We start from the raw sequence: 23,947 nt of genomic DNA on the forward strand, positions 1-23,947 counted from the left end.
TTCCTTGTACTATCCAGGGGGAGCCAGGCCCTGTCAACACTTTAGTTTCAGATTTCTGGCCTCCAGAACCGAGAAAGAATAAATTTTTGTTGTTTTAGCTGCCCAGTATGTATGTAGTAATTTGTTATACAACCCTGGGAAACTGAAATATTCTCATGCTCTTTTAATAAAGTTAATAGGAAGTAATTAAAACTTAAAATATACTTTTTAGAATATAAGTATAATAAAACCACACATAAAGGAAAGCAGGGTATAAAGACAGAATTTAAGATGATGGGGACCCTGGCATGATGGAATTGGGAGGTCCTCAAGGTTGGATGTAGGTCATTGTCAGGGCCCTAGTTTTTGTTTGGAGTGATGGATTATGACATTATTATCACATATGACATTAACATAGCTATGGCAGGCTGGGCATGGTGGCTCACACCTCTAATTCCAGCAGTCTGGGAGGCTGAGGTGGGTGGATTGCTTGAGCTCAAGAGTTCAAGACCAGCCTGAGCAAGAGTGAAACTCTGTCTCTAAAAATACCTGGGCATTGTGGCAGGTGCCTATAGTTCCAGCTACTTGGGAGGCTGAGGTAAGAGGATCACTTGAGTCCAAGAGTTCGAGATGCTGTGAGCTATGATGGCACAGCACTCTACCCAGGGCAACAGAGTGAGACTCTGTCTCAAAACAAACAAACAAATAATACCTATGAGAATTTTAGTGAAAGCAAGCCATGCAAGGACCAAAGAAGAGAATATAGCATGACCTGGGTTATGACCTGCCCATAATTCTGAAGTTCATAAAGAAATCGTGCAAAAAAAGAAAATGTTTCCTCCCTAGTGCCAGCTGCCTGCTTGCACATCCGGGAGCATCTTTGGCTCTAGGACTAGGCTGCACCCTCTCAGAGAGGCCCTCCCTATCTCTGCTTCACTGGTATACCCACACCTTTTACTTTATTCTTTTCCCCTTTTCCCACAGCATGTACACAGCCAGACATGCTGCACTTATTGTCTTCCCACAGGAAAATGAACCCCTCCCCTCCCAGTTTTGCCTACCTGGCTCACGGCTATTTTCCCAGCACTTAGTATGGTGTTTAGCACACAGTAGGTGCTCTATTAAGATAAGCAGAATGCCTACCACTCTGGAAAGCTGAGGCAGGTGGATTGCTTAAGCTCAGGAGTTCAAGATCAGCCTGCGCAAGAGCAAGACCCCATCTCTACTGAAAATAGAAAAACCAGCCGGGTGTTGTGGCAGGTACCTATAGTCCCAACTACTTGGGAGGCTGAGGCAAGAGGGCGTTAAAGCCTAAGACTTTGAGCTTGCTGTGAGCTATCTTGCCAAAACACTCTACCAAAGGTGACAAAGTGAGACTCTATCTAAAAAAAACGATGAGCAAAATGAATGAATAACTGGGCAAGTGAGTAGATGAATGAATGATCTAGGGCAGTGGCCCCCAACATTTTTGGCACCGGGGACTGGTTTCATGGAAAACAATTTTTCCACGGACCAGGGTGAGGGTGATGATTTGGGATGATTCAAATGCATTACATCTCCACCTCAGATCACCAGGCAGCGGGTCCTGGACGCAACCTCACCAGTGCGCTGTATAGCAGGATTCGTGCTCCATAAGAACCTAATGCTGTCACTGATCTGACAGGAGGCAGGGCTCAGGTGGTGATACAGGCAATGGGGAGTGGCTGTAAATACAGATGAAGTTTCATCTAGGTTGTGGGCTGCTCACTTCCAGCTGTGTGGACCAGTTCATAAAGGGTCATGAACTGGTATGGGTTGGGGACCACAGATGCAGGGGGTGAATGATTAATAGACTCCACTGCTCGAGGGGTGTGTGTGTGTTCCCCTCCCTTGGACCACCTCTCATCACAGAGACACCACAGGAAGACCTAGGTATTTGAGGATTTTTAAGAGCCAACCCAGGCCCTACTCAACCATGATGGTGGACTTTTCTAGCAAACATGCGGCCTGAGCAATGGCTGGGTCTCCTGGCTGTGGACTCTGCCCAGCCCAACAGGGAGAGGACTGTGAGGTGCCTGGATTGTGACTGCCCACCTGGCTCATCTCACTTCAGACACCCATCTGCCACCATCCCCATTTCTTCTGTCCCTCCTGTACCACCTCTATAGTTACTTCCTTTATATTTTGTTTTCAATTAACTTACTTTCCTAAAGAAATTGATGTAACAGGGATGAGTATGTCACTATTATAAATGGAAAATCAACACCTGTGCTATAACACACCAACACAACACATTGTTAAATTCTAGCTCAAGAAGAGAGTCCACTGCTGAAGATTTGAGCCTGAGGCCTGCCCCTTCTCCTGGTTATAAGGGGACTGAGAACCAGTAGGGAGACAAAAAGTCACATTAGCAGCAAGAGAGCCTTTCTTCCCTTGAACAAGAACTGCTGTGTGTTTCAGAGCTAGATGATGCCCTCTCTGTGCTCCACCTAACTTCACCCTTCAGGAAACTCCCTTCTGCCCAAACAATTTTCATTTTGTTTATAGGCCTAAACTCTTGCACGGCTTCCCAGGAGCAGGAGCCAGAGCCCACCAAGCCAGGTGGCTGTGGGCTAGGCAGGGAGGCCCAGCTGTAGGGAGTCTCCCCTAGGCTGGTCGAGGCCACTTCACTCCCACAACCTCCCTCCTTGTCCCAGCCCCACCAGCACGTGGGGGACTGGGAGCAGAGCAGGCCAGAGCGCTGGGTGAGCTCACCCCTCACCCTTAATTATCTTCCTGGCTAATGAGCATCTGAGAACCTCCATCCTACTCACAGGGAGGACCCCTGGGACTCTGAGCCAGATGTCACCACAGAGGAGGTATAGGGGCCCAGAGAGAGGAAATGAGCATAGGGGAGGGTAATGATACTTCCTGCTCCTTCTTTGTTGGGGAAAGAAAAGCAGGCTGGGGCAGGCAGTTAGAGTAGCAGTTAAGCCCAGGACTCTACCCAGTTTGGTCCTCATTGCTATTCAAAGTGCAGTCCACCTGAGAGCAGGTGAGAAGTGCAGGATCTTGGCCCAGACCTCCTGGGTCAGAATCTGCATTTCACATGCTCCTCGGGTGATTTCTGTGTACATGCAGCTCCTGGTACCTTGGTGTCCTTGAAGTGGGGATCAGCAGTACTGAGAACATGGCAACGGTTGAATGGGTGTTTGCTACTATTATTGTTATTATTATCATTCATTATTATTGTTACTATGGTGGACACAGTCTGGGCAAGACAATGGCTGGGTCCAGGTGGGCTACTGCCAGCCCCCCAATTCTCAGCACACTTGGAGACAGACTTCATGAGGCCCATTATGAAGACAGAGAGGCACAGTTGTCAAAGACCCAAATGAGGAAGGCTGAGGTCACCCCCTAAACCTGTCCGACGCTGTTTATGATGTTAGTAAGGAACAGGTGGGATTGCTTCCTCTGTACTCACTGCAACCCTGTGAGGTCAGTCTTAACTGACACAGATTGACTTGGGTCAGAAAACTGAAGCACAGAAAAGTCAGGCTGGATTTGAACCTGGCCAGCCTGTCAGCTTCTATCCCACACCATGTTCCCCTCACTATCCCCCCTCCCCAGGGTCTTCTATCAGAGTGTGCCTGCCTCCCTTGTCACCATGTTGCCAGACCTTACTCTGGAGTTCCAAGCTTGCCCCTCCCAGAGCCTCACCACTAATAAAGTCCTTGCCAACTTGAGGTTGGACGCAGAAGCCACTGGAACTGGCTTTGTGAGAGGAACCTGTTTCCTCCCACTCTGGGCTCCAGATGTGGCTGACAGGGCAGGAGCCCTCATAGCTGCTGGCCTGGAGCTGGGTTTCCCTGTCTTCCTATTTCCATTCTTTTTTTTTTTTTTTGAGACAGAATCTCACTTTGTTGCTCTCGGTAAAGTGTTGTGGCATCGTAGCTCATAGCAACCTCTAACTCTTGAGCTTAAGCAATTCTCTTGCTTCAGCCTCCCTGGTAGCGGGGACTACAGGCACCTCCCACAGTGCCCAGTTATTTTTAGAGATGGAGTCTTGCTTTTGCTCAGGCTGGTCTCAAACCTGTGAGCTCAGGCAATCCTCCCACTCTGGGAGGCTGAGATGGGTGGATTGCCTGAGCTCAACAGGCTTACAGGCATGAGCCACTGCTGCCGGCCCCCCATTTCCATTCTTGTTCAACTCTAGCTCACTCCTGGGCCTGGCCTCCTGGCTAGGGTGCCCTGCATAGTCCTGAAGATCTGCAGCTAGATCATCCAATATACATTTACGAAGCACCTATGTGCACCAGGCACTGTTCTACAGACATGGCAGTGAATGGAACAGACCTAGTTCTGAGAGAGACTGACCAAAATTTAGTCACATATTTTCAAAAATGTACAATTATATATATATATATAATTTTATTTTGTTTTGTTTTATTTTATTTCATTTGTTGAGACAGTGTCGCTTTATTGCCCAGGCTAGAATGCCATGACATCAGCCTAGCTCACAGCAACCTCAAACTCCTGGGTTCAAGCAATCCTCCTGCCTCAGTCTCCTAAGTAGCTGGGCTAAAGGCACCTGCCACCGTGCCTGGCTATTTTTCTATTTTTAGTAGAGACAAGGTCTTGCTCTTGCTCAAGATGGTCTTGAACTCCTGAGCTGAAAGGATCCTCCCACCTCCATCTCCTGGAGCATGAGGATTACAGGCATAAACCACTGAGCCCTGCCAAAAATGTACATACAATTTCACATTGAGCAGGAGAGAGAATAACAGGGAACTACTCTTGGGAGAGCCTAATCTAAGAGATGACAGTGATGGGAAACACCTCAGTGCAGCTTGGAAGAAGTAAAGAAAGCCCAGTGGGAGATTGGAGTGGAGAAAGCTAGGCCACCTTGTCCTTGAGTGCTGGCCCTCCGTCTTCTTCCACAAGGTTCTGCTTGAGGCTGGGTAAGCGGTCCCAGCTCAACTTGTCCCTCCATCTTCCCACATCCCCTGGACCACAGAGGCTTTGAAAGACCCATCCTCACCCTCCTCTTGTGGGCCCACGGCAGAGTGTTCTCCGGTCAGAAGGCCTTCTTGGGGTGCACTAACTGGTGGCTCTGGGTTCCCAGGCAGGCAGGCCTGGCCTCTAATCCTGGCTTCATTGCCAACAAGCTGTGGTACTTCAGCTCTCTGGAGCATTGGGTTCCCCATCTGTAAAACGGGATGCTTCTTCCAAGGCTGTTTTTGGAAGTTTTGGGCTGGGGCTGGGTTTGAACCCGCCACCTCCGGTATATGGGGCTGGTGACCTACTCCTTGGGCCGTTTTGATAAAATGTGTTGAGCTGTTGGTACAGGGCATGGTACCTGGTAGGATCCAAACCACAGGTTATTGTGTTAAAAATAGCCATGATTGTAAGTGGCCAAGGGGCTGCTGCAAATTCCGCGACGCCCCTGCCCGCAGCGGAATGAGAGCTGTGGCAGAGTAAGGACCTTATTTGTCTAGCTCTTGGCAGTTCACGCACAGACTAGAGTGGCAGGCACATGGTCGGTGTTCCAACATCATATTGAACGGGCGGATAAATGATAAACGAGAGAATTAGCGAACAAATGAATGACCAGCCCCCTGCCCAAGCAAGGTCTTGCAACTCAGTGGTAATGCTTCCCTCCGGCCCCTGCCCGGGATTACGCCCGCGGCTCTCCCTTTTGTGCAGTGGGCAACACTCTTTTCGTGTTGTGCACCTCAGTTTCCCCCTCTGTAAGCGGGCGGCAGTAGGCCGCCTATCGAGGTTGGCAGGAAGCGGGCGAGTGAGGACTGCAGCTAAAGGGCCCCACACCCACCAGCGCCCAATCAGCGCACGCCCACCCCGAAGCAGCCCCCCGCCCCTGCCCCGCCAGCTGCTCACACCCGCGCCCCGCCAGGGCCGCCCTCCCCGAGCGCACGTGACTCCGCCCCTGCCCGCCCCACCCCGCCGTCCCTGCGCGAGCTCCCATTGGTCACCCCGGGAGGACCCCCTCCCCCAGCTGGGGTGGAGCTGGAGGCGCCCCGCCCGCCGCAGAGCGGGGCTGCTGCGTCCCGACGGTGCGCGGCGGCCGGACCGGGCTGGCGGGCGGGCGGGGCCGGGCCCGCGCGGCTGCTGCGGAGCGACCGGGCCGGGCCGCGGGCCGCGCCATGGTGAGCGGGGCGGCGCGGGCGGGGTGCAGATTGGGCGCCTGGGCCAGGCGGGGGCGGCCCCGGACGCGTGGGGGCGCACGGGGAGCCGCCGTGTTGCGGACCCGGGGTTTCTGCGGCGGACGAGGGGCGGCCGGGGCTGGGGAGCGGCTGCAGGGGGAGGGTCTGTTCGGGGGCCGCGCTCGCGGGCGGGGGCTCTTTGTCTGCCGCGCTGCGGTGAGATCCGGACAAAAGAGACGGCGGGGGGCGGAGGCCGCGTTGCCGGGAGCAGCATCCTCTTCCCCCGCCGGCTCGTGAACCCTCACCCGCACGGCCCGGGGGTCCACGCTGGAGTCGGACTTCGGACACTGAGAGATTTTTCAGAATTCCGAGAGCGGCGGGGGTCATAAGAAAAGATCTGAGGATGGAGATCCGGGCGACCTCTGGTGCTCAGTTCAAAAGTAGAGAAACTGAGGCCCGGCTGGGGCGTTTGGTGCCAGTTTCCGCCTGCAGTGACTGCGCGGCTTTGCATTCCTGGGTCTGGTGGTCCTGCGTCCCACACCGCGCCCCTCTTCAGGCCCGACTTGAGTTGCCCCTCCAGCTGTCGTTCCCCGTCCAGCTGTCGCCCCCTGGGCTGCGCCCCTTCCTCTCTGGAGCCTCACTTTGCTCCTCCTCAGAGTGGGGGAGACAGCTGCGTCGCCTGGCAGGGTGGAGTGAGAGTGCGCGGGGAGCACGCCTGGCACCACGCCCGCACGCCGCCCGCGCTCGGCACGCGGGACCTGCAGGGGCACTTGGCATCCGCGAATCCCCAGAATGAAGCCCTCCTCTAGGTCGCTCAGCCTGCCCCAGCAGAGCCCACACTGGGGCCTACCAGTCCCCAGCCCCGCAGCACCAGGGGTGAGGACGTGAGGGTTTCAGGACTGTGACATTTTAAAGACACGGTTGAGATCCGAAATTAGGGATCCAGGTTGTCTGAGTTTGAATCCCTGCACATCTGCTTTTGAACTGTGTGACCTTGGGTGATTGACTTAACTTCTCTGAGCCACAGATCCTTTATCTGCCTAGTGGGAATAAGGTCGTTCTGAGGTAGAGAGAAGACGTCTGTGTGAGGCGTTGAGCTCAGCGCTGGGTGCATCATAACCACCAACAACTTTTTCGGGTGTCTACAGTTATCACTACCAACTGGGCTGACCCTGGAGCAGCCTGTGAAAATGGCCAGAGGGTAATTCACAGGGTAGGGGCATGAGCCTCAGACCTGGCCAGGGAAGGCCCTGACCGACCTTGGGCAGTCCCCAGTCAGAGCTCTGCAGGCACCAGCTTCCTTTTCTGTCATGGGGGAACCTAGGAGGTTCTGGGACCAGTCTCTTCTGGAGGATGGGGGCATAGGGGGTGGGGGTGGAGGATGAGATGGCACTGGCTGCAGAGCTGGGCACAGCCCCATAAATGCATACCTCCCAATGGTGTCCTGGCTGGCTCTTGGAGAGCGGGGCCTTGTGTGGCATATCCTTGTGTCTCAGTGCCGGCTCTGGGCCCAGCACAGAGCGGACATTCCATTGGGTCCTGGTGGTTCACCCTATAATCCTTTCGTCCAGTCAGAAGCCATGCTAAGAAATGTTTCTGGTTTGTGAACCTAGGGGGCACAGGCTGGTTTGTTGGCACAGTTGGCAGGTGGCTTTGTGGGGGAATACGGGCATGGCTTAAAGACCTGGGGGCAATGTTGCAAGCCCCTGGATGGGTGACTGTCCCCCTTGACCCAGAGCAGCCCACCTGGCCTCCCTTGAAGAGCCCCCAGAGATGGAAGCTGCCAGGCAGGGGTGACAAGCTGGTGCTCAGCTGTGCCCAGTTAAGTGAGAAGGAGGCAGAGTGTCTGAGGGGAAGGGGCCGTTTGTGGCATTGGGGCTGGGCGAGGTTCTGTGCTCTCCTGAGAGTTGGAGTCACTGCCCTTGTGGCACCCAGGAGGGTGTGGTTGATGATATGCAAACCTAGTGACCCTGTGGCTTTTCCATTTTCATGTTTCTTTTTACTTATTCCTCCCACATCCAGTGGGCGAGATCAGGAACTCAGTTCCCACTTTGCACACTGACAAACTGAGGCCACAAGGAGCAGCTTGCTTGGTTGCATGAAAACGGTCCACAACAGTGGTGCAGGGGCAGGAGGGGGCTCTGTTGCTGGCTGCAGCTCCTCTCCCTAGCTGGCGGGGTGGCCAGTGGAATGGGGTAAGGCTTAGTTGGGAGATCTGTGGAGAGGCAGGAGGACCTAGATCAGAAACTGGGGTTCTGGGAGGAAGAGTAGGACAGGAGGAGACCCCTGCCCTCAGCTCGCTGGTTTGGCTCAGGTTTGGACTGTCCTTTTGAACAGCACTGTTGGGGGTGGGGTTGACACCCAGCTCTGCACTTTTCGGGAGTTACTGGTCCCTCTGGGCCTTGGGAAACTGGGAGAAACAATACCAGTAATACCTGCAGCCTGGAGCAGGGGCAGTCTGGCTCACCTGGGCCTGTCCTTACTGTTTTCCAGGGGACTTGTCATAGCCTGTCTCTAGCTGACCTTTGAGCAGTGCTCAGGGTAGGATCCAAGGCCCAGGCTATCCTTGGCAGAGGGAGTTAGGGAGAGCGCATGGAGAACCAGGGAGTATGGGAGTTGCAGGTGGCAATGGACTTCAAATGCCAGGGCCCACAGATCACAGGTCCCAGCTTGTGATCTGGTCCCTAGGCCCACTGCTCTTGGAAGACCCCTCCCTTTGCACTGCTGGGCCCCCCACTCCTGGCTTCCATCTTGCTTCCTAGCTTTTCTATTTAAACTCTATGCCTCAGTTTCCTCACCTATAGGAGATGATCCTGGTGAGCAGAGGCAGCCACAAGTTGTTGGGAGGATTAAATGCTTGTTTGGGGTCAGTGGGAGCTGTTTTGACAAATGCTCTGAGGTGATCCAGGTTTCTGACATTCCAGGTTAGGCACCTGCCTAGCCCAAACTGTGGCCTTTCTATCCAGTCCCTGTCCTGGGCTTTGCTAGATCAGGGCAAGGGCTCGGCTGGCTTGCAGGAGACACCTTCACTCTGAGGGGTCTCTGGAAGGCCCAGGAGAGGTGCACCCAGCGGGTGGGATACAGTCATGTGCAGGGGGCCCACAGGGCATCTGCCTCAACGCTTTGAGTTTCCTCTGAGCTCTGCTTCTTGGCCAACTCCTTGCCTTTCCATTCCCCAGCAGGTGTGGAGACAGCTGTCCTTCCATAAGCTCAGGCCTGCCTGGAAGCCACCAGCCCATTGCTGTTTCTGCCCTGCACTCGGGCGGCTGGCTACCGAGAGTCTGTTGGGACAGGTGTGAGGACTTGTGCACGGGGTCCTGGGAGTGGCCTGGGGGATTGCTAGCTGCTCAGGTGGAGACTGCCACTTTGATTTCCGACTCTTCACTACGTCCCTGGGCTTGGAACGCTCAGCATTTACTGAGTGCCTCCTGTGTGCTGGTGCACGGCCAAGTGCAGGGCAGGCAGCGCCCTCCTCATACAGCCTTGGAGCCCACTGTGGGGTGCCAGATAGCAGCTCGGGTCATAGCCCCTGGCCAGAGAGAATTACAGGTAAAGGGGAAACAAAATGCAGTGGGGACAGGATGCGGGCCATGTAGGAGGGGCATCTGGAGTCATAGTGGTCCGGGAGGGCAGCCTACAAGAGGTGCCTTTCAGGTCCTGAATGGGAAGGAGCCAGTCTTGGGACAGTCAGGGGCAGAGGGTGACTAAGCCCCAGGTAGCAACAAAGGCTTGCAGGAGAGGCTGTGAAGGAGCTGGGGAGGCAGAGAATTTGGAGTCTCCTCCGGGGCTGGGAGGGTTCTGAGCAGGGAATGACATGGTCAGAATTTTTTAAAGTGCTCAGGAAATGCTTGCTGAGTGAATGAAAGAACAAACAAGCACACTCAGGGGAGGGCTGGGGGCCGCGGCTGAGCCTGACTGTGGCTTAGTCACTGGTCTGTATGCCCACAGTGGTGAGAGGCTCACACCTGGCTCTGCCCAGTCCTCCTGGCCTGGGGTGGGGGCAACAGACAAGGTTTTGAGGTCACCACTTCTCTCAGAGGGTCCCTTTGATCTGGGGCTGCCTGCGCCTGTTTCCTCATTAGTCCTGGGACCACTGGTTTCCCCTTGAACTTAAGAGTGTCTCGTGGGCTCCCCAGTTGGCTCTGGCCCTGGCCACATATAGGTCGCAGTGCCATTGTTTGATTCCCCACCTCCACCCCTCAACACACACACTTCCCCTTCCGAGTTGATACTGACCTGCCTTCCTGTCCAGAAGCCCTGGGAGGACAGGCGTCCAGCAGGCCCTGGGGACCAGAGGTCCAAGGTTGAGGGAGGTGGGGACAGGGGGAGGTAGGTGTCCTCCTACAGGAAGAGAACATGGAGGTTGGCACAAGTGGAGACAGGCTTACGCAGGCACAGCAGGCTCTCCAAGGGCCACAGCTAGGGGTCCCCTATCTCATTTGGAGGTCTGGAAGGACAACTGAGCTGGGTTGTGGGAGCTGGTGGTGGCAGGGTGTAGGCCGGGGTAGCTCAGGCACTCAGGCAGAGATGAGCAGGACAGGAGTGCACAGCCTGCTCTGGGTGGCCATGCCCCAGAAGCCAGGACTCACACTGTGACTAGTGCTCTGAAGGAAAGGAGCCTTCCCTGGACTTCCGGGTCAGGAAGCCTAGCCTGCTGGACTGGCCTCAACTGTGTCAGAGTTCCTTCCTCTGCCCCCACACTTGTGACATCTGGGGCTGTCCTGTGCATGATGGGATGTTCAGCAGCATCCCTGGCCCGCCGCCCCCGCTTCCCCCCCCACGGTAGTGCACACACACCCCAGTTATGACAACCAAAAATGGTTCCAGACATGGCCAAATGTCCCCAGAATAAGGGTAAACAGGCAGAACATTCTGGGCAGAGGGAAATGCCTAAGCAAAGGCCTGGTGATAGGAGTGTGCGGAGGTCAGTGTGGCTGGGGACCCATTTTATTGGGTCCTGTAGGTCACTATGAGGGTGAGAAGGGACCCTTGCTGCAGTGACCCACGAAGGTAGACAGCCCCACTGAGAGGGATGGCAGTGGCCTGGACCTTGGAGATGGTAAGAAGGCATCAAGTTCGAGGGGTGTCACCCCCACCTTGCCCAGGACCCCTGCAAGTCTGCAGTTTGCCTAGGGCCAGGTAGGTCCCTGGACAGACTCGGGGGGTTGACTAGCTGCCTTTGACCTACAAGCAAAAAACCCAGCCTCTGAGGAGACCCTCTAGTTCGGTAAGAATCATTTCTCATTAAGGCTGTCAGTGCTAAGAATGTAGCAGGTTCCATCCTGTTTGAAGGGAAACCTCCATTTTGTGCTGTCAACCTGTGCTGGTGTCAGTCTGTCGGTCTTATTAAAAAACAACAAAGGAAATAGCCGGGCATCGTGGCAGGCGCCTGTAGTCCCAGCTACTTGGGAGGCTGAGGCAAGAGAATCGCTTAAGCCCAGGAGTTGGAGGTGGCTGTGAGCTGTGTGAGGCCATGGCACTCTACCGAGGGCCATAAAGTGAGACTCTGTCTCTACAAAAAAAAAAAAAAAAGAAAAAAAAACAACAAAGGCCGGTGACGCCTGTGGCTCAGTGAGTAGGGCGTTGATCCCATATACCAGAAGTAGTGGGTTCAAACCCAGCCCTGGCCAAAAACTGCAAAACAAAACAAAACAAAAACAAAGGAGGCCAGCTGCAGTGGCTCACGCCTGTATTCCTAGCACTCTGGGAGGCTAAGGATTGCCTGCACTTACAGGTTCGAGACCAACCTGAGCAAGAGCAAGACCTCATCTCTAAAAATAGCCGGGCATTGTGGCAGGTGCCTGAGGCAAGAGAATCACTTGAGCCCAAGAGTTTGAGGTTGCTGTGAGCTGTGATGCCATAGCACTCTACTGAGGGCCACAAAGAGACTCAAACAAAGAGTCTCAAAAATAAAATAAAAAACAGGCAGCACCTGTGGCTCAAAGGATTAGGGCGCCGGCCCCATATGCTGGAGGTGGCAGGTTCAAACCCAGCCCCCAGCCAAAAACTGCAAATAAATAAATAAATAAATAAATAATGAAATTAAATAAAAAACAACAAAGGAATTCAGACATCTAGTTCTTACCAGTGCAGTCCTCATCCTTAGCCCCCTGGGTTTGAGTTATTCATTGTTTGCGCCTTTTATGGCGATGGAGAAGTAAAGAAGTGCAGGATCTAGGGATGCCAGGTGAGCCTGCCAGCTTCCGCACCTCGTATGAAACCAGCAGTAAAGTGGGTGGCCACTGGCCTTCGGGGAGTCACCTGGAGTAGGCCCTTGAGGCTTGAGAGGTACCTGGGACTTTCAGACATTGTGTGCACCCTGGCAGCTCTGTCCACAGGTGAGGATCCTCAGGCTTAACCTGGTGGAGGGGGGTGCCTGAGCTTATGGCTGAGAGGTGGTGGTCCTGTCTTCAGAGTTCTGGGCACCCTTAGCAGTGGCCATGCCCTGCCAGGACACTCCCCTTGGTCTTGCCTGCCTGCTCAGTTAGCATCCTGGCACCTGCTTCCTTATGTTCCGGACGTGGTGTGCAGCATTTGGAGTATTGACCTGTTTGCAGACTGGGTCCTGCCTTGGACGCTGTGGTATGCCCACTCTCCCATACTACCCTGAGGGCCTCCACCTTCCCAGATGCTTTTCCTTTTTGCTTGCTTGAGTGGCCTCTGAGCCACACAAGGGACTGTGCCACCCAGCTCCCCAGTGGGTGGTGTGTTGTATGCCAGGGGTCTTCCCAGGCCAGCTTCAGTGCTGTGAGGTAAAGGCTATTGTCTGCTGCACCCTCTCACAGGAGTCCTAGAAGGACTTGGCTGTTCTGTATATGCCACCTCTTCTAGACAGAGGCTGATGTCATTTCCCTGCTTTCAAGTCCCTCGTTATGAAGCCACTGTCTCTTTAAAGTCCCAAGTGGTTACCAAACACTGAGTGGTGCTAGGCTGCCAGAAGGTACACCCTAAACAGAAGAGCCAGAACAGTGTCCACCCCTCTGGTAGCCTCTGCCGCAGCTGTCACCATGTCTCATCTGCAGTGTCTCTCCCAACCCCCTGCCAGCACCTTGGGCTCCATGGCCAAGTGAGGTGACTTGCCAGCCTGGTAGTGAGAATTGGCCTGCTCTTCACCAGGATGAAGGCAGGATGGGCAGACTTAAGCATTATTAAAAACAGGCCCCGTGGAAGTGCCAGCCTGACGTTAGGAGCGTCAGGGTCTCCTACAGAGTCCCTAGTTGACTTCAGCTTGCTTTCTCTTTTAGGACTCTCGTGTTCTGCTTGAATTCCAGCCTCATTGAGCCAGCCATCCCCACGTGCTTCCTGCTGAGGAAGCCCCCTGCTTAGCACTGACCATGTCTATTATGGACCACAGCCCCACCACGGGTGTGGTCACGGTCATTGTCATCCTCATCGCCATTGCCGCCCTGGGGGCCTTGATTCTGGGCTGCTGGTGCTACCTGCGACTGCAGCGCATCAGCCAGTCAGAGGACGAAGAGAGCATCGTGGGGGATGGCGAGACCAAGGAGCCCTTCCTGCTGGTGCAGTACTCGGCCAGGGGACCGTGTGTGGAGAGGAAGGCCAAGCTGATGACTCCCAACGGCCTGGAAGTCCACGGCTGACCTAGGATGCAAGGCTCTGGGTCCTGTTTGCAGGCAGCGGAGAGACGCTGGGAGGCACAAGACCACACAGACCTGCTGCTGTCTGGGAGGAGGGGTTAATACTTGCTGGCATGGCCTCAGTGGGCTTCATCACCGCATGCATGGACTCCCAGGGGCTTACCCATCCAGAACTTCCCCCTGGCCTCTTGGTGGGGCTGCCCATTGCAGGCAATGGGCAAGCCTGCCCTTGCCGGGGCTCATGGCCCCATAGCGCTTTTGTTACTTGAATGTTTAGCTGAGCCTGTTTTTGATGGAGCTACTACTGTAATGCGTGAACTAACAAACCTGTGAACTGTAAATAGACCCCAGAAGCACGTGCTTAAGCCCTTTTGCTGATTTTTAAAACCATCATATAGCGCACACGGGACTGGTTTGATTACAGCTGTACTAATGGCAAGCTGATGGTCAAGGCCATGGAGGGTCCTAGACGTGCAAGGCCCACATTGTGTTCAGCAGGGGTCTCTGATGTGTAGCTATATGTATATCTGAAGGGGTGAGATGTCAGTTTGGAGTCTAGTGGTTTACCGGTAGGGTACTTGGGTGATTTCAGTTGGTTAGTAATGGATGGAAGAATACACCCCTTCCTCCTTTCTCCAGGTTAAGTAGCAGTTCCTGTTGATAAAGTAGAGTTACTGCAAGGACGCTACTGTACCTGCCTGGGAGCCAGTGAAGGACGAGTCTGGACACACATCCTGAGGGCTGCCAGGTGTCCCAGTAGCAGAGTGGTTTCTTGCCCTGTCTTAAGCATGTTGAGCACTCTCCCCCTTGGCGTGGGCTTGGCTGTTCCTTGCTCTGGTCCTCAGAAATGCCAAAGCCCACAGTGGTTTTCAGTCTGAAACCCAGTTGCCCCAAGAAAGAAAATGGGCTTTTTATTTCTGTGTTTAATATTTTCTTCACTGGAAGGGGAGGGGACTGTTGAGTTTTCTGGGTTTTTCCCCCTCTTCCCTTTTCACAAGTCAGCTTCCTTTCCTGATCACTACTCAACTGGATGTGTACTGGATTTCACTTTCCTTCACGGGTCTTGAGATTGTGTTGAGTCTCCAACCCGGCCTAAAGGCACCAAATGCCAGTGGTAGGTCATTTCTTGTATGCACAGTCACACAGGAGCTCCGGGACCACTCACTGCCAGCCTGTGCTTAGTACAGAGGCAGGGGGTGAATTTCCAATTCAGGACTTGATTCTTGAACAGATGATGAGTTGGTGGCTCTCATTCGAGCCAGCGCCTCAGTAGCCTGCATCTCCAAGGTATCATTTCAGTGAACTTACTTGGATTTTTAATCTCACCACTGTAATGACACTCTGAACTATGATTAAAACATGATTTGTGTCAGCATCCTTGGTAATGATGCAGAGGCCAGTCCTGGCTTAGCCAGTCCCAGCTCAACTGTGCAGTGCAGGCCCTTAACAGTTGAGCTCAAAGTTCCTCTGGCCTCACCCACACCTCCTCTAAAAAGCAAGGCATGTTGAACTAATCCACTTTCTAGAATCCCAAGGGGTAGCTGTAGGAAACACCTCTTTTTAACAGTATATACCTAAACTGGGGGTCAAACAGGTAATAGCTCAAAAGGCCATCTGGGCTGAGGGCAGTCATGACATCACAGGTAGGTTCCTGGGAAAGTCTTAGGAAGCAGGGGAGGAAACACTTTTGGCCACTAACAGGGTGGCCAAGTTCAAGAAGTGGCCATGGTCCAGATGGGCTGTCAGCAGAGGCCCTGCAGGCTGAGTGGGCAGGACACATTGCTGCATAGGAAGGGGCGTGGGGGGTGGGGTCCAGCCACTGGAGCCAGGCCCAGGAGAGAGAACAGAAGTCCCAAAGGTGCCAACTGGAAGATGAGGGAGGTTTGCTCTGTTGAGTCAGGAAAGGATGGGCTGTTCGATCCATCCCCCTTGCATTCAGAACCAAGCTTTCTACCTCTATTCTCACCGAAGCCAGCAGCATAAGCCTAGGCCGTTTCTCCTTCAGCTCCACACTTGAGTAACCCCAGAGCAGCTGAGATTTGCATTTTCAGTCTCCCAGCCTGACCCTGGAACTGACCAGCTTGACTGTCACACTCATCTCACCCTATGGTTAACTTGTCAGTGAAATTTTGGTTTTGAAATGATTAAATATCGCTTTCTCGTCAGTTTCACTCTTGGAGGCTTTCTTATCCTACTCCTGGATACCAGGGACATCCCTTGAGTTTGAATCTGGCACAGTGAAGTGTCACGGGCAAGGGTGAGAGGCCAGGTGGGGCAGTGGTGGGGGATGTTTGGGAGGAGAATGAAAATGCCTGTAGAATTAGTGAACAACCACATAATAGCTCTCACTGTTCTTATTTATCGTAGCTACTTTTTAAAATGTAGACACCAGAGCCGCATACTCAAATGGCTTAGTAAGTTATGACCTCTCTTTGAATTCTTTCTGAATAGCCCAACTGTTGCGCTTTCTGACTGATCAGAAATTAAGCTTTCATTCTTCATATCCTCACAGAAGTGACAGTAGGGGGAAGGAAGGGAGCTCTTGACACTGAGCCACTAAAATATGGACTAATTTTTTAGACAAATCCTCAAACAGACTGTGCTACTGTTTTTGTCTCAAAGCTACCAAGTTTGTGCAATAAATGGAAGGGATGTCATCCCTCTTCAATAAATGCTGAATGACATTCAAGTTGATTTTCTAAACCACTGAGAAAATCTTTATTTACAATAAATTTCAATAAAATTTGCATAAATATATTCCCAATGTACAGTTTTCACCTCTGATTTCTTCATGTCATTTTGAGAGTTAGTCTGTCCTGTTCTCGTTGCTCCTTTCGGACGTCAGCGTGGAGCTGATGTTGGAAGGTGAGGGGGAGCTGCTGGGTAACCGGGGGGTGCCTGAAGGCTCGGGATGCTCAGGGTGTGCCTTTCTTGGGGGAGGCAGGTCTTCAGCTCCCTCCTTGCCCTCCAGTTTCCTCTCCATGGTCGCTACCAGGATCTTGAGCCACGTGTTCTCAGCGAGGAGGTTTTCTGAGGCGTCAGCCAGTTCCTGCAGCTTGCGGGCCAGTGCCTCGAGCTCATGGGTCTTATGCTGGTACAGGGCCTGCAGTTGTGTGCTATGCTGCTGGAGCAGGCGGTGCTGCTCCGCGAGGGCCTGCTGCTGCCGCTGCAGCCGATGCTCGTCCCTGCGGGCGCTGGAAAGCTGGAGCTCCACCTGCCCTTGTGCTCGCTGCAGGCTGCTTATTTCTGCTCTCAGCTTCTGGATCTCTCTCTCCAAATGGGAGATGTGCCCCTGCTGTAGGACTGCCTCGCTCTGCAGACATTCTTTGGTAGGAGGGTCAGCCATGTTCCGGGGGGGAATAGGGTTTGAGTGATGCAGAATGAACCTCAGCAGGTTTGGAAGGGTGATGGGGAGGTCTTCGGGGTACTTGACACTAAGATCCTTTCTGGAGAGGAAGGGAAAGGATCAAACATGAGAATCATGCCCCATGCCTAGTCCAAAACCAGATCAGGCCATCTACTTCTTACCAAGGAAAGATACCCCGAAGATGGGTAGTGGCTGTGGCTCAATGAGTAGGGTGCCGGCCCCATATACTGAAGGTGGCGGGTTCAAACCCAGCCCCAGCCAAACTGCAACAAAAAATAGCTGGGTACACGGCGGTGCCTGTGGCTCAGTGAGTAGGGCACCAGCCCCATATGCCGAGGGTGGCGGGTTCAAACCCAGCCCTAGCCAAATTGCAACAAAAAAATAGCTGGGCGTGTGGCGGGCACCTGTAGTCCCAGCTGCTCAGGAGGCTGAGGCAAGAGAATCGCGTAAGCCCAAGAGTTAGAGGTTGCTGTGAGCCGTGTGACGCCACGGCACTCTACCCGAGGGCGGTACAGTGAGACTCTGTCTCTACAGAAAAAAAAAAAAACAGCTGGGTATTGTGGCAGGCGCCTGTGGTCCCAGCTACTTGGGAAACTGAGGCAGGAGGATCGCCTGAGCCCAAGAGCCGGTGGTTGCTGTGAGCTGTGTGACGCTACAGCACTCTACCAAAGGTAACAAAGTGAGACTCTGTCTCTGAAAAAAGAAAAAAAAAAAGATACCCAGAGGATTTTACTTATTCAAAGTCAGTAAGGAAAATGTTCCCTGGGCAAAAAATTTGCTACAAAGCAAGGATGTCCCACATGCTTATTCGTAATCAAAGTGGCTTATCATAAAAGCATGTCTGTCCCTGAGACCAGAGATCAGTCTCTGTATACAGCTCAAAGACAGAAGCTCCTAGCCCCAAGCCTGAAGCCAGTGACATAGGGCACTGAGGCCACTGGTCCACCTCTGGCCTGAAGCAGGGCTGTTACCTGTATTATTACTGTGCCCTTCCACAGTCCCTGGTGAAACAGGAATAACCTGAAACACACACAGCCTGTTTCTCTAGCAATCATTTCTTACTCATTATCCGAGGCAGAGGTTCTCTCAAACAAGGGCAACTGTAGCTCCCAGGGTACATTTGGCTTGGGCCTGGGGGAGGTGCTTCTGGCAAACAGACCAACCAAGGGACTCTGTTGAATTAAGGCTGCCCAACTGTGAGTACAGAATATGGAGGGAACCACAGAAAAGGTTTTCCTCCATAGCTTTGTTCCAGGGTCTGATTTAGAAAATCCCTTTATTTATTTAATTGAACTTGTTATTTAATTGCCTGATAGCCAACGTTTCTGTCATGGATCTATTTACTTGTGCATGCACAATCTGGCTCCAATAATCAAAACTACCAGCTTTATGCATTTATGCATGAGATGGGCCAATAGACCGTGAGTGGAACGGAAGCTGAGAGCCCAGCTGCCACAGCAGAGTCACAGGGCTCTGCTCACTGTCATGTGCTCTTAGATAAGCATAGATAAGCAACTTCTCTGTGCTTCTGAACTGTTTCCTCTATGAAATGGGGACACGGAAAGTGTCACCTAACCCATGGGATTGTTGTATAGGATTAAGTGAGTTAAGAGTGAGCCCAGTGAATGTTAGCTTTGTAAAAAAATTACATTGTTCTTAAGAAGCAAACAGGAAATTACTAATTAAAAGCTCTATACACAAAGACAGTGGCCAAATACCTAAAAATGACAAAAGGTGTTCTTTTAATGGGTAGCCTCTTCCCTATCAAATAAAAACCATAAGGAAGTTAATGTCAGATATGCCCCATTTTACATAGTGTTTATGGAAACCTCCAGGTAATAGCAAACATAAATAAGAACTTGGAACCTTGCAATTATTGAAAATAATTTGGAATTATTCAGCCATCCCCTCCACTTTAAAACATAGTTTTCTTAACACATAAGCTTTCTTTAAGTGGGGCTTCCCAGCCATTCAAGTAATAACAAAAAACACACTGTGGCCCAGTGAAGTGGGCATGTAAAACATCTGCAGAGGCTGATCTGCCACTGTGTTTTCCAGCACAAACCCGGTCTTCTAGGGCAAAGTCAAGGTGAATTATCCTCCCCGAAAGAGCTGCAAAGATACCTCAGCATGTATCTGAGGCATGTCTATAGGACAGACAATGCCATTTGTAAACATGCTATCTTAGAGGTCTTGAGCAATCTCTATGAATCTTCCTAACATGCTAAATTGCTACTATGCTTTTTAAAAATTTTTATTTTTATCTTTTTTGAGGCGGTCTGACTCTGTTGCCCAGGATGGAGTGCAGTGTCATCATCATAGCTCACTGCAATCTCATACTCCTAGGCTAAAGTAATCCTCCTGCCTCAGCTTCTCAAGTAACTGGGGTACAACAGGTATGCTACCACCATCCCAGGCTAAGTTTTTTAGAACCGGGGTCTCCCTCTTGCTCAGGCTGGTCTCAAACTCTTGAGCTCAAGTGACCCTCCTGCCTCTGCCACTCAGAGTGCTAGGATTACAGGCATGAGTCACAGCACCCAGCCACTTCCATGCTTTTTAAAAGTAGCAAGGACATGGAATGTCAACAACCTACTTCCAAAAAAGTAGTTAATTTTAAAGTGTGGTGGTAAAAGGTCCCACTGTTTATTTGCTCCCCTCTAATGCTGAGGGAGGTGTGGGGAATGTCTCTGAAGAAGTGTGGTTCTTCCCCTGGGACACATCAGAGTCTCTATGTAGAACATGGGCCTCCAGACCCCCTCATTCCCTGGCCCAGTAACAGGCCAGAGCACGTCACACACAGCAGATCTGTTCCAAGCACTGACGGGGAGGACTGGCCCTGAGATGTCCTTGCACAGCAAGGTTATGTCTCCCTTCAGGGCCCAGCCCTGCCTCCTGCCTCCAGCCAGAGGACAGGCTCTGTTTTTTCTCCATGATTTTTAGAAATTAGGGTATGTTCTTTGTAAACCATTTATTTACAAGGGACATAAAAAATATACAAGAAGCATCTCCAAAGCACTTGCAGTCCTCGCTCCTGTGAAGTAATCACTGTCAACACCTTGACATTTTCCCTGCCGAACACATTTTCAACTAGCACATGCACAAGTTTCTGTTTTTTCACAGTGCATACACACTAAAATAGCATAAGCAGGTGAACCGTGAAAAAGGTCTTATTACATGTTATCAAAGAACACTCTTTTTCACTTCCTCTTTGCAAGCTGTCAGCTCACATCATTTGCCCATTTACCTTCTGGCTAAACCACTCCCTCACTGTAGACCAGCTAATGATGAGGTTACTTCACTTCTGACTACCATTTATTTTTAGGAAATGAGAAAAATTCCATTCCAAAGCCACCAGGCTTTGGTTTACCAAGCTCTTTCAATTAAGATAGAACTGGACAGGCTCCTCATATTCAATATTTACATTCCTGACCTCTCCTATTCAAGGAAAATAGTAAGGGGCTACAGCAACTGCCCAACACAGGTCTGGAGAATGGACGCATCTCCATGTTACTACACCAGGCAGCTTTGAACGAAAGTGACTCAACCCAGACACAAGCCTCTAAAGACAAGCTCCTACCTGCCACCTTTCTTTGTGGGTCTCTCATTATTCAATTCATGCAAACGCATTTGCTAGGTGCTATAACTTTAATATTTTTCCAAGCTGTGTTTGGATTTCAAAAATTACATTTCATTAAACTACATGCCCAACTTCTGTCCTGCAGAGATGAAATTGCTAGTGTTACTGTCCATGATTCCTTGACTACATGGCAATTTAAACACTTCTTAGAAAGAAAAAGGCTCATCACGACTCAGCAGCAGTAGAATAGGGTGAGTCACATTCTGTTTTTAGTGCAGGACTTGACAAGACCCTACGAGGAGTATTCCAGCAAAAAATTATTTGAGATAAAAAGCAAAAACCAAGGAAACGATTTCACAGATATGAAGGTATTAGTCTCCTAGAGAAACATGACAAGCAGAGCAGTGGCTGTACAAAATCAGCAACAGAAAGGCAAGACATGAAAATAGTCAATGTCACACATCTGAGTCAGGGACCTCCCTAAATAAGCCTGCAAACACTTCCCTGCAGAGAGGATATTGCCAAAACCACATGACTGCATCCTCAGGAGGACTCAACCTTCTACGGACGGTAGGGAATCTGCAAAAAGGGAGCAAACATCCAGTTTATCAGGCTGTTAAGGGCCAAGAGTTAATCTCTTTTTCTACTAAAACAATGGCATCCACATTTGCTAACTGCAAAGTCTGTTCCCCCTTTGCTAACGTCCTTCAAGGTAGCTGAAATAACTGAGCTTGGAATACCAGTTAGGCAAATGTGAAAAGATCAAGTGCCAACCACACGGCACATGGCCAGAAGACACCACAGCAGAGCTCCCTGAATCCAAGCAAGGACAGGGCTGAGCCTGGGAAGGCTTGGGTCAGGCAGGGCTTCACAGACCCGCCGCTGTTTTGCCCCACACAGACATGAGACTCTTCTTGTCAATAGCTGCATATTTCATATGTTCATGCAGGCCATGAAAGCTACCAAATGCTGATGGCCACATTCATGCCTGTGTGAGAAACAGACTCTGAGAAGAGCAGATGTCTTTAAAACAATCCATACCTCCCATGACATTAGGATGTGTTCTTTGTAAACCCATGACCCATGTGTTCTTTGTCACATCCCATGACTAAAGCCCTTCTACCCTATGTCCCTAAGGGCACACTTTATTGAACATTTTTGTTATAACAAATGATTTACATCTTAAACTCATTTCATCTCTAGATCGCAACAAAAGAATCTCAGCTGCCCAAAATTGAAAACAATATAGCATTACCTGTTGCAGGGAAAAAACAAGACAGTAGGAAGACGGTCAACCATAAATTCCCAAGGAAGATCATTCTGAGACACGTCAATCCTGGCAAAAGGAAAGAACAAAATAAAATAAGATGTCAGGCCAAGAAACCCCAGCTTCAAAGAATCTTCTTCTGTCTACAACCCACACTGGGCCAGCCCCTTCTCCGTGAGTATACTGCCAACCAGGTATAAGCTGGACATTGATACTTCCAAGACATTCAGCTTTCCACTGAATGGGTAATATAATGTCTTGAAAGTAAAAAACGAACTTCCAAAAAATGCCTCACTGACACCTCACTAGTCACTCATCTAACAGGATTTCGCCAAGTATCTTAATGCCTGAATTACCTCTGAAAAAAAAACATACCTTCAGCTTCTCTGAAGATTCTAATTTGTACCCTTTTTTATATGTTGTAAATCTGGATGGAGGCCAAAAGAAGTGTATTTTCTTAGCAGATTTCAGGTTAATTTTCAAATACAGAAAATGACATCTGTACTAAAACGCCCAACCAATGCTCAATCTATATGGCACTTGCTAAATGCAACTGCTCCAAGGGACAGGCCCATTAGCAGCTGGCACTGGGCTGGGCACACAGCCAGGCCCCCACAACTTGGCTGAGCAGACTCAGGGCCACAACAGCATCCTCAAAGAAAGGGGCTGCAGTTAGGCACCGTGGCTCACGTCTGTAATCCTAGCACTCTGGGAGGCCAAGGCAGGTGAACCGCTTGAGCTCTCTAGTTCGAGACCAGCCTGAACAAAAGTTAGACTCAGTTTCTACTAAAAATAGAAAAACTGGGCGGTGCCTGTGGCTCAAGGAGTAGGGCGCTGGTCCCATATGCCGGAGGTGGCGGGTTCAAACCTAGCCCCGGCCAAAAACCAAAAATAAAATAAAATAAAATAAAAATCAAAAAACTGAGGCAAGAGGATTGCTTGAGCCCATGAGTTGGAAGTTGCTGTGAGCTATGACAGCATTGCACTCTACCCAGGGTGAGAGCTTCAGACTTTGTCTCAAAAAAAAAAAAGAAAGAAAAAAGAAAAGGGCTGCACTATCCTTATGGAAAGGCTGGTTGGCCAATATTCATGAATAGTGTGTACAAAAGATGGAAATGTTTTGAAACATTAACTTGACAGAAGTCTTCAGAAAGCATAAGGGCGGGGGGCAGGAATGAATGTCATGTATTTATCCAAAAGGACAAAATTCACTTTTTAAAGATGATATAACTGGCCAGGTATAGTGGCTCACGTCTGTAATCCTAACACTCTGGGAGGCCGAGATGGGTGGACAGCCTGAGCTCACAAATTCAAGACCAGCCTGAGCCAGAGCGAGACCCCCATCTCTAAAAATAGTCAGAAGTTGTGGCGAGCGCCTGTAGTTCCAGCTATTTGGGAGGCTGAGGCAAGAGGATAACTTATGCCCAAGAATTTGAGGTTACTATGAGCTGTGATGCCACAGCACTGTGACAAAGTAAGATACTGTCTCAAAAAAAAAAAAAAAAAATGATCTAACCAAATGAAAACTGTTTTACCACAACTTTACTAACAAAATGGCCCGCCTGCCTCTGCCCAGGTCAGCCTACCTAAAACATTAGATTTCTACTTTCTAAACAACTGGTACTGAATACCATATTTTATAATCACACTTTTTTCCTCCCGATTTTTATTTCAAAGGAAGGGCAAACTGTAAAATTAAAAGAAACATAATATAAAAATTCACTTGAAATTCCATTGGGCAACTTGGGGCCTTCTTTCTGCGATTCTCATTCAGGCTTTGTGTATAGGTGTACCCATTTTTGAGAGCAGCTACTATGTATTTCATTCTGTATGCTTTCCAATCAATTATATGTAAAGCCTTGTTTTAATGCGGTAATTAAAAATCCTATCAAATGCCCAGACAGGATTTACTTACTCCTCCCTCTGTAGGTGACCATAGATAATGCTATGATAACTAGCTCATGCTACTCTGGAATTCCTATTTCATTAATTCTCCAAAGTAAAATTAGCTGGGTCAAAATGTACAACCATTTTTGT

At 50.8% G+C, this 23,947-nt stretch overlaps 2 protein-coding genes across 11 annotated transcripts in view; one reads left to right on the plus strand and one right to left on the minus strand.

The window, feature by feature from the left end:
* The first annotated feature begins 5,975 nt into the window (after positions 1-5,975).
* SNN (stannin) lies at positions 5,976-16,467 on the plus strand. 5 transcript variants are annotated; one of them, XM_053557190.1, is made up of 3 exons: positions 5,976-6,104; positions 9,284-9,650; positions 13,346-16,467. In XM_053557190.1, exon 3 carries the CDS (start codon positions 13,436-13,438, stop codon positions 13,700-13,702), a length of 267 nt encoding a protein of 88 aa, XP_053413165.1. In that variant the 5' UTR covers positions 5,976-6,104; positions 9,284-9,650; positions 13,346-13,435; the 3' UTR covers positions 13,703-16,467. The 5 variants fall into 5 exon arrangements, with proteins under 5 accessions (XP_053413165.1, XP_053413164.1, XP_053413168.1 ...); XM_053557189.1 differs by having other exon boundaries at positions 9,284-9,394; XM_053557191.1 differs by having other exon boundaries at positions 6,020-6,104; positions 9,281-9,650.
* The window catches only part of TXNDC11 (thioredoxin domain containing 11), a 69,986-nt gene continuing 62,428 nt past the window's right edge, over positions 16,390-23,947 (minus strand). For all 6 annotated transcript variants that reach the window (XM_053557184.1, XM_053557183.1, XM_053557182.1 and 3 more), the window contains 2 exons: positions 21,899-21,979; positions 16,390-17,145 (listed from right to left, as the gene is read on the minus strand). In XM_053557184.1, coding sequence (XP_053413159.1) covers positions 16,506-17,145; positions 21,899-21,979 — 721 coding nt within the window. In that variant the 3' untranslated portion in view covers positions 16,390-16,505. The remainder of the gene's footprint in view (positions 17,146-21,898; positions 21,980-23,947) is intronic.

This window comes from Nycticebus coucang, chromosome 12 (genome assembly GCF_027406575.1).
Source record: "Nycticebus coucang isolate mNycCou1 chromosome 12, mNycCou1.pri, whole genome shotgun sequence".
Lineage (NCBI taxonomy): Eukaryota > Metazoa > Chordata > Mammalia > Primates > Lorisidae > Nycticebus > Nycticebus coucang.